Raw genomic sequence first — 14,664 nt, 5'->3', positions numbered from 1 at the left:
ATTTAAAAGTACTACTCTATTCTGCATTGGTCAGACCTCACCTGGACTACTGTGTCCATTTCTGGGCATGGCAATTCAAGAAGGATATTGACAAGATGGAAAGGGTCCCAAAGAGGGTGACCAAAATGGTAAAAAGTCTGGATTCCATATGCACTCTGAGGAGTGGCTCAGGGAGCTGGGTATGTTTGGAGAAGAGAATGTTAAGGGATGAAATGATAGCCATGTTTAAATACTTGAAGGAATATGTTGAAAAGGAAGCAAGCTTGTTTTCTGCTGCTCCAGATACTTGGACAAGGAGTAATGGATTCAAGGTGTAGGAAAAAAGATCCACCTAAACATTAGGAAGAACTTCCTGTCAGTAAGGGCTGTTCAACAGTGGAATACATTGCCTTGGAGGTTTGCCTTCTTTGGAGGCTTTTAAACAGAGGATGGGTGGCCATCTGTTGGGAGTGCTTTGATAATGTGTTCCCACATGGCAGGGGGTTGGATTTGATAGCCCTGGTTGTCTCTTCCAAATCTATGATTCTAAGAAATATACACAAAATAAACAGTCCCCTTGGGATTCCAGGGCCACACAAAATAACAGCCAATGTCAGACAGTTTAAGAAGAGGGCTGCACCCAACAGGAAGGGCTGGGACTTCAGTGCCTACCTTCAAGGTCTTCACAGCCACGGTGAGGCTATACTTCTTCCAGACTCCTTCATAGACCTCTCCATACTGACCCCCTCCCAGCTTGTGCTTCATAGTAATGTCAGTTCGCTCAATCTCCCACTTGTCATAGTTTGGAGATACGCCATAGATGGTGGGCTTGTTCCGCTTGGGAGCTGGATAGTGAAGAGTGGTGATCAACCCATCTGCGACAGTCGAGTGGTGGTGAACCAGTTCAGCCAAGGTGTTGAAGCGGCTCTCAGAGGAGACATACAGCTGGGAAGCAACAAAGAAAGAATTTACCATCAGCTCTAAGCTACCCAATCAAGCTTTCATATGTGCTACCATGCAGCTTTTACTTTGCCTTCTGTCAGGGGTGCAACTGTTAAGCTAGCAGCATCAAACTTTCCGAGTATCTTTAGGAGACTCTCCTGATGATACCACTCAGGTTTGGTGAAGTTTGGTTCAGGGGGTCCAAAGTTATGGACCCTCAAAAGTGTAGCCCCCATCTTCTATTAGCTCCTATTGGAAACAATGGGGGATGGGGCACCCCCTTTGGGAGTCCATAACTTTGGACCCCCTGAATCGAACCTCACCAGACCTGGGTGGTGTCATCAGCAGAGTCTCCCAACAAATTCCTGACATTTTGGTGCAGCTAGCCTAAAAGCTGCGTCCCCTACAGGTCAAAAACTAAAAATACACTAAAAACACTAAAATGGGGCAGAGTTTTGGACATGTAATGGGGTGGGTTGAATCCGGGAGCCCCCGCCCCCTTACCTAAGTCCTTGTTCTGACCTCCAGCTACTTGGTCCTCCCAAAGTACCCTTCCCCATAAATGCATAAAGCTAAAGAAATTATCAATAGCTTAGAAGAGACAGAAACTGCTGGCATGCGGCACTCTGCCATGAAAATAAGGTGCAACAGAGGAAAGGGAAGAAAAGTTCAGGGGGGAAAACAGAAAAAAATGAAGAGGTAGCACAAACTGAAATACACCATGAGCTGCACGCTCCGTCCAACTCAACAGAAAAAGAAATGCAAAGAGGTCACCTGGCTTCAGACCTTACTAGAGGTTGTCTTGTTAACCAGGTCCTGAACCTGAAAAACGGAAATCTTGTCCTCTGTAAACTTTTGCGGTGAATGTGTGCAGAGACGTGATGACTCAACCCTGCCAGGCCCACAGGGTTACCAGACCAGCAACCATTACTATCAAAAGAGCCGTTTTGTCGTCGTCGCACCCCCACCCCCCCAAAAAGGAAAAAAAACTGTCTGCAGTCAGAAAACATAATCAAGCCTCATAATGAAGGTAACCCAGCCTGTTAAGGATTGTTGTGAGCATAAAATGGAAGGAGGACAAAGTAAACAAGTGTAAGTTAGAGCCTTACTTTATCTACATCCTTAAATCCACCCCCCCCCATTAGTATTACCGAGAGGAAAAAACATTCCCTCCATTTTCTCCATTCTAGGCATCATTTTATAACCCTCCATCCTGTCTATCCCCGCCCCTGCTCCCAAATATCCCATGCTGTGCCTCATGGCAGTTTTAGGCAGAGTTCCTCTGCTCTTACTCCACCGACCAACACAGGATTGCCTTGTCCAAGGACCGTTGAGAACTGTCCGGCCAGGGTCCACCAGAAAAGGCAATGGCTGTTGGTCAGTAATGACTTTGAACACAAAATGAAACACCACCACACTCCCCTCCAGAGCTCCCCAAACCAACCTAAATGAGGGGGGCTCTCCCCTGCCCCCCTGGCAGAGCAGGCAAGCAGCACTGGCCACCGTCTAGTGTCAGGTCTCGTAACCTTAAGCCAATAAACAGACTCTGAAGCATCAATCAGCAGCCTTTATTGATGAGGTTTTCAAGCACCATCCTTGGCAAAGCCAGTTCTCTTTGCAGACCCACATATCCCCTAACAAATCTCTCCTCACAACTTCCCAGTGGCAGCCTCTGGAACTGAGACTACCCCAAGGTCAGCAACAGGAACCAAGGGAGCCACCTGGACTTCTGCCCCCAAGAAGGGAACAGTTGTAATTCCGTTCTCACAGGACAGGAGATGCAGGGGATGCCTAGTTTACTACAGAGCATGCAAAGCCATACAGCATCGGTCAAGGAAAGAACGCACAGATGGTAGTGGTAACATATAGCAGGCTGGTTACATATATCAAAGAGGCACTGATTGGTTATATTTGGTGATTACATAGTTTCAAGAATGAATTTCATTTACTCAGATACACATCTCCCTGACCTCCAGGAACCCACTTAAGGCTGCAAACATAATGCTGGGCTTAGGCCTTGGGAAGTCAGGCTGCAGTCCCGAGGGGTGCCGTGGAGTCTTCTTTGTCACCACCTAAGAAAAGCAAAACGGTTCCTTCAATTCCAACCCTGCTGTCAGAACTCCCCTGAATAGACAATGAAACACTTGGAAGTTCAAAGGCTTTATTGCTTAAGTCAGGTAGAAAGCAGAAGACTGTTCTGAGCTCCCAGATCAGAACACTGGATAGTATGTTGCAAGGGTTTGCCCGCCCGCCCCCCACCAAGTGAACCAAGACAGTACAATATTCACTTGAACATTTCATTCGCCCTCCAAGATCAGACTCCGCCGCGGCTACACCGAGATAAGGCAGCTGTGGAAGAAAATCATAACAGCACAAAAGCAAAGGCAACATCCCAACCCCCATGACAGAGAACCTGACATCCCGCCTCCCGTAAGGCCCTCCCCCCCAGTTTGCTTGGGCAGGCCTGGTGAAAAGCCTTGATGAGCTTTGGGGCCCTGACGTCATCAGCATACACCCACTCATCATGCCCAAGTAAAAATCCTTTCCAAGAAACCAAATATTGCAAGCATTTGCGAAAGTAGCGAGAGTCCAGAATCTCCTGGATTTCAAAATGCTGATTTCCATCAATCGGAGGAGGAGGTAGAGAGGGTGTAGGATGCCACATGTTTGGAGCAGAGGCCTTTTTGAGGAGGCTGCAATGATACACAAGATGAATTTTATGCTATGCTTTAGGCAGGTCAAGTTGGGCAGTAACAGCATTAATCATTCGAGTTATTTTAAACGGTCCGATGCATTTATGACCCAGCTTGGTGTACTTATGTATATCTCTCAAATTCTTTGTAGAGAGATTTACCCAATCACCCAGAGCAATGGACCACCGGTGCTTGTCAGCTTGTTTCTTTTGACTGTCTTTAGCCTTTTGAAGGGCACAAAAAATAGGATCCCACCTCTCTGCAATCTGACAGATCCAGTCTTGCAAATCCGGGGGTTCTACAGCAGATTGTCCCAAGAAGGGGAGCGGCTTAGCCGATTAGTCAGATACTACCTCAAAAGGAGTTTTTCCCGTGCTGCTATGCACAGCGTTATTATAGGTGTATTCCACAGAAGGTAACAGATCCACCCAACTGTCCTGGTGGTAATTACTATAGCACCTGAGATACTGCTCCAAAGTCTGATTGGAGCATTGGGGCTGGCCGTTTGATTGGGTGTGGTAAGCTGACGTCAACCCTTGATCCATGCCCAGTACCTTCAGAAATGCTCTCCAGAACATAGAAACAAATTGAGGGGCCCTATCCAAAATTATCTTGTCGGGAGTGGAATGTGTAGTAATGCACCGCTGACCCAGCAGCACCGTGGTCGAGCGCTGGAACACCTACGCTCCTACGGCCTTCTGGTCGCACCGCACCCCCACTCCTCATCCCCCTATGAGTCACGGGTCGTGAACTGTCTGGCTCAGTCACCGGGCGCAGGGACAATGGTCTTGCCCCCAGGTGAGGATTAGGCTTAGACGCTTACGCTCCTCTCCGCACGTAGCCAGGTGAGATCATGCATCACATGATGATCTCCCGACCTCCCGCTCTCCCGGAACTCCCTCCGTTCCTCCCTTCTACACGCCCCCGATAGAATCACAATAAAAGGTGCCAGGAACCAGCACGCGGGAGACTCGCTAGGAACACGGACCTCCGCGCTCCCGCTGCTGGCGATCTCCACCAGATGTTATCTCCGCGTCTCGTCTCGTTCTTGCGCTGACCACGTGGGTCGACTACAGGAATGCAAGTGATAAATATGCTGGATAAACAGTTTAGCCAGTTTAAGGGCTGATGGGATGGTAGGACAAGGAATAAAATGAGCCTGTTTCAAAAACAAGTCCACCATCATCCAAATCACTTTCTTACCATGGCTCTACAGTAAATCCGTGACAAAATCCATAGAGATTACTTTCCAGGGGGCGTCAGGGGCTGGGATAGGCTGCAACAGCCCCTGCAGTTTACCCAGAAGGTAGGGCAGCCCTTGATATAGGCTTCAATATCTTTCCTCATTGAATGCCACCAAAACTGTCTCCTCGAGGATAGAGCAGTTTTACGAAACCAAAGTGACCAGCCGGCTTGGAATCATGCCCCTGCTGGATGACTTGCTTACGAAGATAAGGTGGCACAAACAACAACTCACCCCACCTCCACAAACCATCATGGGAGACCAGGGAAAAGCCACCCTCTTCAGGAGGCACAGGGTGTTTCCTCGCCTCCAGAAATTACAACAATAACTGAGTTGGAAGAGGTGCTCCAAGGGCTGGATGCGAAACAGGAATGGCCAAACGCCCTGAAGGCAGGTCTGAGAGTGGGTCACTGCCAAACTGAGCTGAGAGGGCGTGAGCACAGTCTGTGGGGCCTGTAACTCCACCTCCCCCACTACACCATCCTGAAGGTGGGACAGTGCATCAGCAAGGTGGTTTGACTTGCCCAGAAAAAAGTGTACCGTAAACTTAAAGCAAGAGAAAAAGTCAGCCCAGCGCAACTGTTTTGAAGATAAACAACCAGGCATGCTAAGGGCATTGTGATCAGTCCTGACCTCAAAGGGATGTTCCGCCCCCTCCAACCAGTGTCTCCAAGTCATCAAAGTTTGTTTAATGGCCCCAGTCTCCTTGTCACCCACAGTCCAGTTCAACTCAAGAGCTAGAAAACTTTTTCGAGAGATACGCACAAGGGTGCAGTCTGCCATTCGGACCCCTTTGGAGGAGAGCTGCTCCCAAGCCTTTATCGGAGGCATCAACATGAACAACAAATGGGAGGGAAGGGTTTGCATACCGTAGCACCAGCTGAGTGGTGAACACCTGCTTTAAAGAGTCAAAAGACTGTTGACAGGTCTCCAACCATAGCAAGGAGGCCCTGGGGCGGGCAGCCTCAGGTCCCTTCCCCTTAGGGCCAGTTCAGCAAAATCAGGAATAAAATCACGGTGAAAATTGGCAAATCCCAAAAAGGATTACAATTGCTTACGAGTGGTAGGCGGTGGCCAGCGAACGACATCCTCCACCTTTTCTGGGTCTATCTCCAGGCCGGCTGCAGATACCCTATAGCCCAAAAAATCCAATTTGTCTTGATGGAATGCACACTTACACAATTTCACAAACAAATAATTGTTCAATAGTCTCTGGAGCACCACCTGCACCAATTGAATATGGGATTGCCCATTTTCGGAGTAAATCAAAATGTCATCCAAATACACAACCCTTCCTTTGAACAGTAAATCTTGTAACATGTCATTCATCAAACTCATGAAGACCCCAGGAGCTCCGTTTAACCCGAAGGGCATTACTTGGTATTCAAACTGTCCATAACGGGTATTAAATGCCTTCAAATGCTCAAAGCCTTCAGCAATGCAAACCTGATAGTAAACTTCATGTAAATCCAATTTGGTAAATATACGCCCCTTTCCCAAGCTGGCCAATAAGTCCTTGATTAAGGGTAGGGGGTATTTGTTGGAATTGGAGATTGCATTTAGACGTCTATAATCTGTACACAAACGAAGAGAGCCATCCTTTTTCTTAACGAAGAGCACCAGGGCTCGAAAACTGCTGGTGGCTTTCCAAATAAAGTTCCTAGCCAGGTTCTCATCCAGAAACTCCTGCAGGTAGTCCCTTGGGTAATTTGGCTCCTGGGATCAATTCAATTTTATAGTCCGTGGACCGATGCGGGGGCAAGGAATCACACTCCTTCTCTTCAAACACACTACTTAAATCCTGATAAGGTTTTGGGATCCTGGAAACATTCGCTTTATGCAGGCCCTGCACGGTACCTGGCTCAAGTGGTTCCAAAGGGGCTTCACGAACGTGGCTGCCACAAGGGGGTCAGTAAAACAAATAATGCACTCAGCCCATTGTATAGTTGGGTTATGGTCCACCAACCAAGGCATACCCAGCACAACAGGATATTTGGAGGTATAAGCCACAATAAAACTGCGGTGCTCCCAGCATTGAGCACATTGAATCAGGACTTTTCCAAGTTTAAAAGCCACTGGCAATTCCATCGTAGGGCCACCGTCCATCTGAGTTAATTGGATAGTTTGCCGCAATGGGATCATTTCCAGCCCCAAACCTTCTACTACACTGGGATGCATAAGGCAATGGGTTCACCCCAAGTCCACCAGTGCCTGTACTAACATCCAGGTATTCTTAGGAGGGTTCGTAACAGTCATAGACTGTACCAGGGGTTTTCCCCCCACACTCACCTGTTCAACGGTCCCTGGGCGGTCTCCGAAGGCCGGGCCATGGTAACTAAACTGACCCCCATGCCCTCGCCTTCCGAATCCGCAAAGGAAGGATCGCCCTCCATAGCCATCTTCAAACTCCCCTTCTTTGGCTTGGTTGCCTTGGTCCCGGCACACTTAACCGGCTGAGCAGTACTTGTACTCTTGGGGGCCGGCTTGGTTGGGCAGGTAGCTGCTAGGTACCCACTATCTCTGCAATACAAACACAGTCCCAATCTCCACCGACGAGCATAGGTTGATTCCTTTTCAGCAGCTGGTACCCGACTTGGCGGCTTGCGCAGTCTGGAAGAGGCCAATTGCCTTGCACGGCGAGTCCCAGTTGATTTTACCTCAAAGGACTTGACCACTGCCATCCAAGCAACAGCTTCTCCTGCTATCATAATCCACTCCATGAGAGTCTTCGGATTTACGGCAATCAACACCCATTTTCTCAGCTCTGGGTTCAATGCTTCAGTGAAAGCATGCACCAAAACTTGGTCAGGCCAGTAAGGGATTTTGCTAGGTAGAGCATGAAATTGCTCAGAAAATTCCACAAACAACTTAGTCCCCTGACGCATTTTCATAATGTCCCCGGGGAATGGATTTTCAAACCGTCCATGAAGAGCCAAGAGAAATGCAAGAAGGGTACGTAATTCAGGTGCCTGGCGGTGAAACAGACTGATGTACCAGTGAGCCGCAGGGTCCTCCAAGAGCGCCCCCACATCGTGAACACGTTGAACTTCACTTGCGGTATTGGGCTCCATAATCTTGCATATGGGCATCCACTTGGATTAAAAAATAGGGAAAACATTGGGGAGATCTGTTGAAATGCACCATCATCTGACGTCGGGAAGCCAGAGTTGGAAAAGGCACAATCTGAATCTGTTTCAAAGTGGGTGCTGGATCAGATTGCCCTAGCTGAGCAGTCCCAGCAGGTTGTGTCCCAGTGTTGGCCCCGCCAGCACCACTTCCCGCAGCAGCGTTCCCAGCTGGTGCATTTATTAATGCGGTCAGCTGCACTTCAGCATTCTGTGCCCGCATCTGCAATCGCTCCATCTCTTGTTGCATCTCACGGAACCTAGCCTCGTACTCTCTTTGTTCCTGGGTCCAGGGGTCAGCCTCTTCACCAGTGTCCGAGGCTGCAACCTCCTCCACCACACTGCTCACTGGTGGGGCTGGCCACACGTGGCTTTGGCACCGCTCCGCTCTGGATTCACTGTCCGAGGCTGGGTCCCGGTACTGTGGACCAATGTGTCCCAATTGTGTCGGGGACGGGCACCCGCACCAGGGTCCACAGACTGGGTTAATTTATAATCCACAGAATAGCATTCACTATCCACATGCTAAGAGGGCCACAAACCCACTTCACGGTCGGCCCAATGTAGCATTTTGTAATCCAAAGGCTCCCCGCCAGGAGGGCGACTACTGGAGGACAGTGTGCTTAGCCTAGTACCCCTAGCCAAGCCAAGCGTGCTCCTTCAAGGCCCCGCCGCAGGCTGCACCAAGGAAGCCGCTTCAGAGTTTCATCCTCCTTCACTTTGAGGAATGCAGAGAGCATTTCCTCCATGGCAGGGTTAGGTACCTCCGGCAAAGGGCCTCCTGTCAGTCCTTGAAGAAATGCTAAAATCGCCGATAAAACTTCAGTCGGCGACGGAAGCATGAAGTTGGCAACTTTGTAGAGAACAGTCAGAACTCCCCTGAACAGACAATGAAACACTTGAAAGTTCAAAGGCTTTATTGCTTAAGTCAGGTAGAAAGCAGAAGACTATTCTGAGCTCCCAGCTCAGAACATTGGATAATATGTTGCAAGGGTTAAACCCCCCACCCTGTGAACCAAGACAGTACAATATTCACTTGAACATTTCATTCACCCTCCAAGGTCAGACTCCACCGAGATAAGGGAGCTATGGAAGAAAAGCATAACAGCACAAAGCAAAGGCAACATCCCAACCCCCATAACAAAGAACCTGACACCTGCCCCCAATGCTGGTGGTCCTGCTGCCCGCCCCTCCTGCCAGCACCGTGGCCTCCACAGGCCATCCGCCACGGACCTGTGGGTCAGACCATGCCTCCTGCGCTGCTCTGCCTGGCCGGCTATCTATTAGGGTTGCTGCTGTAGAGCAACAGAAGAGTCACATGTGGCTCCAGAGCTGCAGGTTGCAAAACCCTGAACTGGACAATGGAGACCCATAGCGTCATCCTCCTCTTCTGCCTCTGAGGGCTGAGTCAGCATTCTCTCTGGACATTGGATCTGCCTTGTTTTTGGAAGAAGGATCATGGCTTAAAGAGCTAGATCTTCTGCCTGATGCTTTCGAGGATACGTTCGCTTCCTTGGAGGCTTGCACTTGTTCAGATCGATTGCCTGTGAGGCATGACACATCTTCCCTCCACATTAAAGCTTCCTGAACAACATGAAGGGCAACCAGGATAAGCAAGGTTTTATCTTCGGGCCCCACAGGGACTGGCAGGCAGGCACACCTTTCCAGTCCCCCAGCCAGCATCTTTTCTGGTGAGCTACTCAAGGCTGTGAAGGGGAAAAACAGACAAAGATGGAAAAGGACAAGAGAAAGTCAAAAAGAGAACCTGAACCTCTGGCAAACATTTAAAGATCACATAACCACTCGCTACAGACAAATGCAAGAGTGGCCATGCTGAAGGCTATGGTGCCTTTAAGTAAAGGCCCCATACAGAATGGAGGAGGAGGAGGAGTTTGGATTGATATCCCCCCTTTCTCTCCTGAAAGGAGACTCAAGGTGGCTTACAAGCTCTCTTCCCCCCTCCCCCCAACAAACACCCTGTGAGGTAGGTGGGCCTGAGACAGCTCCAAAGAACTGTGACTAGCCCAATAGCCTGCTTCCTCTTCCTCTGGCTTCCTCTCTAACTTGCCAGTTTCCTTATCAGTCCATACGTCGACTCCACCACCATTCCAAGGCTGCTCCCTATACACCTCTGGCTACATTTTAGATCTTAGCCTGCAAGCTTTGGAGTGGCGCTCCTGCGCATCTGCAACCCATGTTTCATCTTGACTCCAGTCCCACTCCTGACAAAACTTCCCTCCTCCTTGTGCTTGGCTGTTCATGTCCCAGGACTGGCGCAAGGCAAGAGCTAAACATTCAGATCCGCCATGAAGCAGAGCTCCCCTGCGGGCTCATTAGTCCAAGTCCAAAAGCCCAGCAAATGGATTACAACTTGCAAGCAGAGCAGGCTGCAAGGAGAGCCAAGCCAAGCATTCTTGCCAACTGGTCTCCATTAATGCAGAAAGATTCCATCAGGCCCACATGAAAAAGTTAAAGCAACATCTGGAAGTCACGCAAATGTGGCTGATCAGCCATCCCTATTGTAACCTAGTGGCTTCACTCCCCAGCAACCAAACACACCATTTCTTCAATCTCAAAGGGCCTATAACACACACACCTTCCACAAACCACATCACAAAGTGTCTCCAATTGGTTTATGTAACATCACAGTTGCAGCATTTGCATGCATCTCCACCCTCTACTGACTGGCTAAGCAACAGGAGGCAAAGAGAAAAACCTGTAATAAACCTGCAAGTTGATGAACCTTGGTGGGTCTGAATTAAATAATCCAACATCACTCTATCTATTCATAACATTGTCTGGGGAAATTAATTTTGTGGGTACATGCACACAAGCACAACCGGTACAAAGCCAGAACACTTATGTCACACAACCCCCGGAGAGTAGTCTGTACCCCTTTGTGCCATCTGCCCAGAGTGAGACAGCAAATGCCTGTCAGGGAGAGTTGGGGTACCCACTGTGCAGGGTGGAGTGCTGGCTTTGTCCCCCCAACCCCAACCCCACCCCCAGCAGCTGAGCTTCTGGATGTAGAAGCTTCATTTTCCCTACAGAAGTGAGTGGAAACCATTTCCTTATACTGGAGGCAGCAATGCTGGCATACTGAGAAATCAACTGGTCTGCCATATCCACTCTGCGATATGCCTCTCAGTTTTGCTTCCGAGTGACACAACACTAGCAGCTGGCTTTTATCTCAATTGATATAAATATGCAATTAAAATACACTTGCATATTATACATCATCCGCCACCGCTAGATATGAAGGAACACCAGGTTGCTCTTGTGTGGATGATTAAATCAGCACACCGGGGCAACCCCAAACAAGTCAGAGGCCTCTACCTAACTGGAGATCTCCCCAGGTAGGCAGAAACACACAGCTTTGTAAATTAATAAAAAGAAAAAAGATGTAAGGGGGAAAATGCCACAGGCAGACTGAGAGTGCTCAAGAAGGCATGAAACATTAAGATCAGATGAGAGTCACCTAAAAGGGGGGAAAGGATAACTCAGGCAGTGTGTGTGTGGGGGGGGGGGCGGGGGGGGGGGGTCAGTTGCTCCAGTCCCTCAGAATTTAGAGAAGGTTATCTAATGGTTCCCAAGCCGCAAGGCTATCTCCTGTGAGAGGGCTGGAGGCCTCAGCCCCTGCTAGGGCTCAAAGTGAGTATTCAATGTCCTTTAAGTTATTTTTCAGTATTGTGCCTCCTCCTCCTCTGCTTCCATTTGATTTCCACCCACTGACCATCCGTCAGTAGTATCCAAGGGCTTTGCTTTGGACTGGCTTAACTGCCCTGCTGGGTTGATCCCGACAAGCAGTTTACTCAGACAGACGTGTCCTTATGGATCTGGTGGCCGGAAAGACTGCCTCGTGTCTTCTTGGTTCAGGGGCCCTTGGAGAGATTTCTGGATTCAGCTTCTGGTGCCTCTTTGACTTCCCCAACTTTTTTACTCGCTGATACTGATTTTGGCACAGTACTGACTATGGCGAAATTCTGGTTCCAATGACTTCAATGTTATTAGTGTGATTTATGTTGCCCAAAACTAAAAGGTCATCAGATTACTTGAAATAAAGTAAAGATTTCTGGCTCTGACCTTGATAGCCCAGGCCAGCCCAATCTGGCCAGCCCTGGCTACTATCTGGGTGGGAGACCACCACAAAAGGCCAGGGTTGACTAGGCAGAGGCAGGCAATGGCAAACCACCTCTGTTGGTCTCCTGCCATAAAACCCTACGGGGTCATCAGAAGTCAGCTGTGACCTGATAACATCACCAAAGATTTGTGGGGTGGAATTCCTAAATTATTGCCCTATCTCACAATTCTTGTGGGCCCCTCTGCTTGTTAACTGGCTGGTCCCCATGCCAATCACCAAACTAATACAAATACCCCCATTCATACCACAAAGGGGAGGGAAAACCCCCAAAGCAGACTGAGGATGGGAACATGCATGCTGCAGAAGACAGCCGGCAGTGGCAAACCCTGTCCTGTTCTGTGGATGCGCTGGCAGGGAGCAAGCAGAAGCTGCCAACTGCCTCATTGGGAGGGGAGAGGGAATGGCCCTCTAGCAGTCCGCCCGTCACCCCAGCTCCAGCCACCTGGGGCAGTTTCCGTATGGGGCTGGAAACAGTTCAGATGGCTCTGTCACTGGTCCTCACCTGTCACTATAGCCACTGCTTGTGCAAATCATGAAAGTAGCACAAGAGGCCCACTCACAGGCAAGGCAGGAGTTTCCACACATGTCAAGGGAGACCCCCTAGGTATGAGGGGAGAAGAGGGTGCAACATCTGACTTTGTGCATTAGGACCACCCACCCCAAAACTGCCTGGCAAGGGCTGAATGCAACACACAAGACACAGAATGTCGAGAGCAGGGGAGGTGGAAAACTGGTTGCACTGAAGCTCCAAAGAGGTCTGGGCTTCGAGAAGGGGGTGGGGCTTCCCAAATGTTCGCCTCCACTCTGATTCCTCTCTGGCACCCAACCTGTATATACCTCAGTTGAAAGCTGTGGCTACAGAAGGAGTTGACAAAAGAGCTTACTTCTGGTTTATGCCTAATAAAGGTTTTTGGATTGGATTGGACCAAAGAGCAAAGCCTGTTACAACAAAGCAAAACGGAAGTAAGGATGAGCGCTTGAATATGTTGAGTCCAAAAATATGCTTGAAAAATACCTGTATTTGGGATCTGGATACACATTAGAGACCCTGGTCAATACGATCATCCCAATCGCAGACTGTGGAAAAATAGCTTTCCCCTCCCCTGCCCTTCCTATCTTCCCCTTTTGTCCCCAACCAGGCAGCATAGAGCAGGTGGGCAGAAGTTGCAGTGAGCCTGGTAACAACATCAGGGGAAGCCAAAAAAAAAGTGAGGATAAAACCAGCCAGAACCCTGTGGGTGGGTTCTCTTTTGGCTTGCTGGGCTCTGGGAAGAGGGAGGCTCTGCCTGGGGGAGAAGGCAGCGGCCTTTTCCCTGCAGGCCGTGTGCTAGACCCAGTGATGGGAGCTTCCTCATGGACAATACCTGCTTAAGCCGAGGACCTACCCTGCTGTGCAACAACTAGTGGGCAGGGTATGTGATAGTGACAGGGCCAGAGGGCTTGCGGTTTGCCTTTCTTTTTTGTGTGTTCCTTGCTGTATGTATGTATGTATGTATGTATGTATGTATGTATGTATGTATGTATTTATTTATTTATATTTATATTTATATACCGCCCTCCCCAAAGGCTCAGGGCGGTGTCCATCAACACTAAAACAATTTAAAACATCAAATACATAATTTACAGTAAGATAATATATAAAATACTAACTACAGATGGCTGTACTATACTATAAAATACTAAACAACCCCTCTTTTGGGTGCCGTACCAGAAAAGTTCTCTTAAATCTTAACTTGGTTTAATCTTTACAGGTAGTGGACCGTTCTCTGTACTGCGTATGCTCCCTCCGGTTCGGACACTCTAGTGGAAGAGGAAACTGGGAGGTCCTGGTCCTTCCCAGCGGGCAGTCCTAAAACTGGCCAGGTGGTGGCAGCGTACCCTGGGAATGAGATAGCCCTCTCCAGGGGAAAGGTGATAACTCTGGGAGAGGACTGAGAACGAAATAGGGCCTGCAAACCATAGGCAAGCCCATTTCGCCACACAGACATTCCTGGAACTACTCAGGCATTTCCAGGGCCTGCATTTCCAAGTGCCATGCTGGGGAGCACATGTCATAGGAAGCTTGCCAGGGGTTTTGCTGGGGTCACTACGTGTGGCGTTGCTTCGCTTGGGGTTGCTACCACATTAGCCCTGGGTTCTGTTTAGGCTTGAGCAGTGTGTGCAACCTCTCCCCCACCCCCACCCATCTTTGCTTATTTTTGTTTGGCTTGGATTCCCCTGATGTGACACTAGTTGTGCAGGCCTTTGGTTCTCCTGGGATTCTCTGGTTGATGTTGGTTCTTTTTGCATTGGGAAGCTTCTGACCTGTGGTTGTGGCTTGCTCTTGTACATTGGACGACTGGCTTCTTTGCCCTGGTCCTTCTTCTCTGAGCAAATGAGGACATCTTTGGGTAATTTCCACTGCTTGCTAGGAAGGCAGGAACTAGAATTCTCCTTCACGCTTCGTGTGGAGATCGCCCTCCCCTCTTTCCGTTCTGGGTCTCCAGCCAGCTGGTAAAAAACTAACTTGCAATACAAAACTTCAGCTTCAAGTATAACACT

At 49.1% G+C, this 14,664-nt stretch overlaps 1 protein-coding gene across 2 annotated transcripts in view; it reads right to left on the bottom strand.

Moving 5' to 3' along the window:
- The window catches only part of ABL1 (ABL proto-oncogene 1, non-receptor tyrosine kinase), a 219,724-nt gene that overhangs the window by 46,393 nt on the left and 158,667 nt on the right, over window positions 1–14,664 (bottom strand). For both annotated transcript variants that reach the window (XM_048512403.1, XM_048512404.1), the window contains exon 4: window positions 652–924. In XM_048512403.1, the coding sequence (XP_048368360.1) occupies window positions 652–924 (273 nt within the window). The remainder of the gene's footprint in view (window positions 1–651; window positions 925–14,664) is intronic.

The sequence above is a fragment of the Sphaerodactylus townsendi genome, linkage group LG12 (assembly GCF_021028975.2).
Source record: "Sphaerodactylus townsendi isolate TG3544 linkage group LG12, MPM_Stown_v2.3, whole genome shotgun sequence".
In the NCBI taxonomy this organism is placed as follows: domain Eukaryota; kingdom Metazoa; phylum Chordata; class Lepidosauria; order Squamata; family Sphaerodactylidae; genus Sphaerodactylus; species Sphaerodactylus townsendi.
This window is presented reverse-complemented; position numbering and strand designations above follow the sequence as displayed.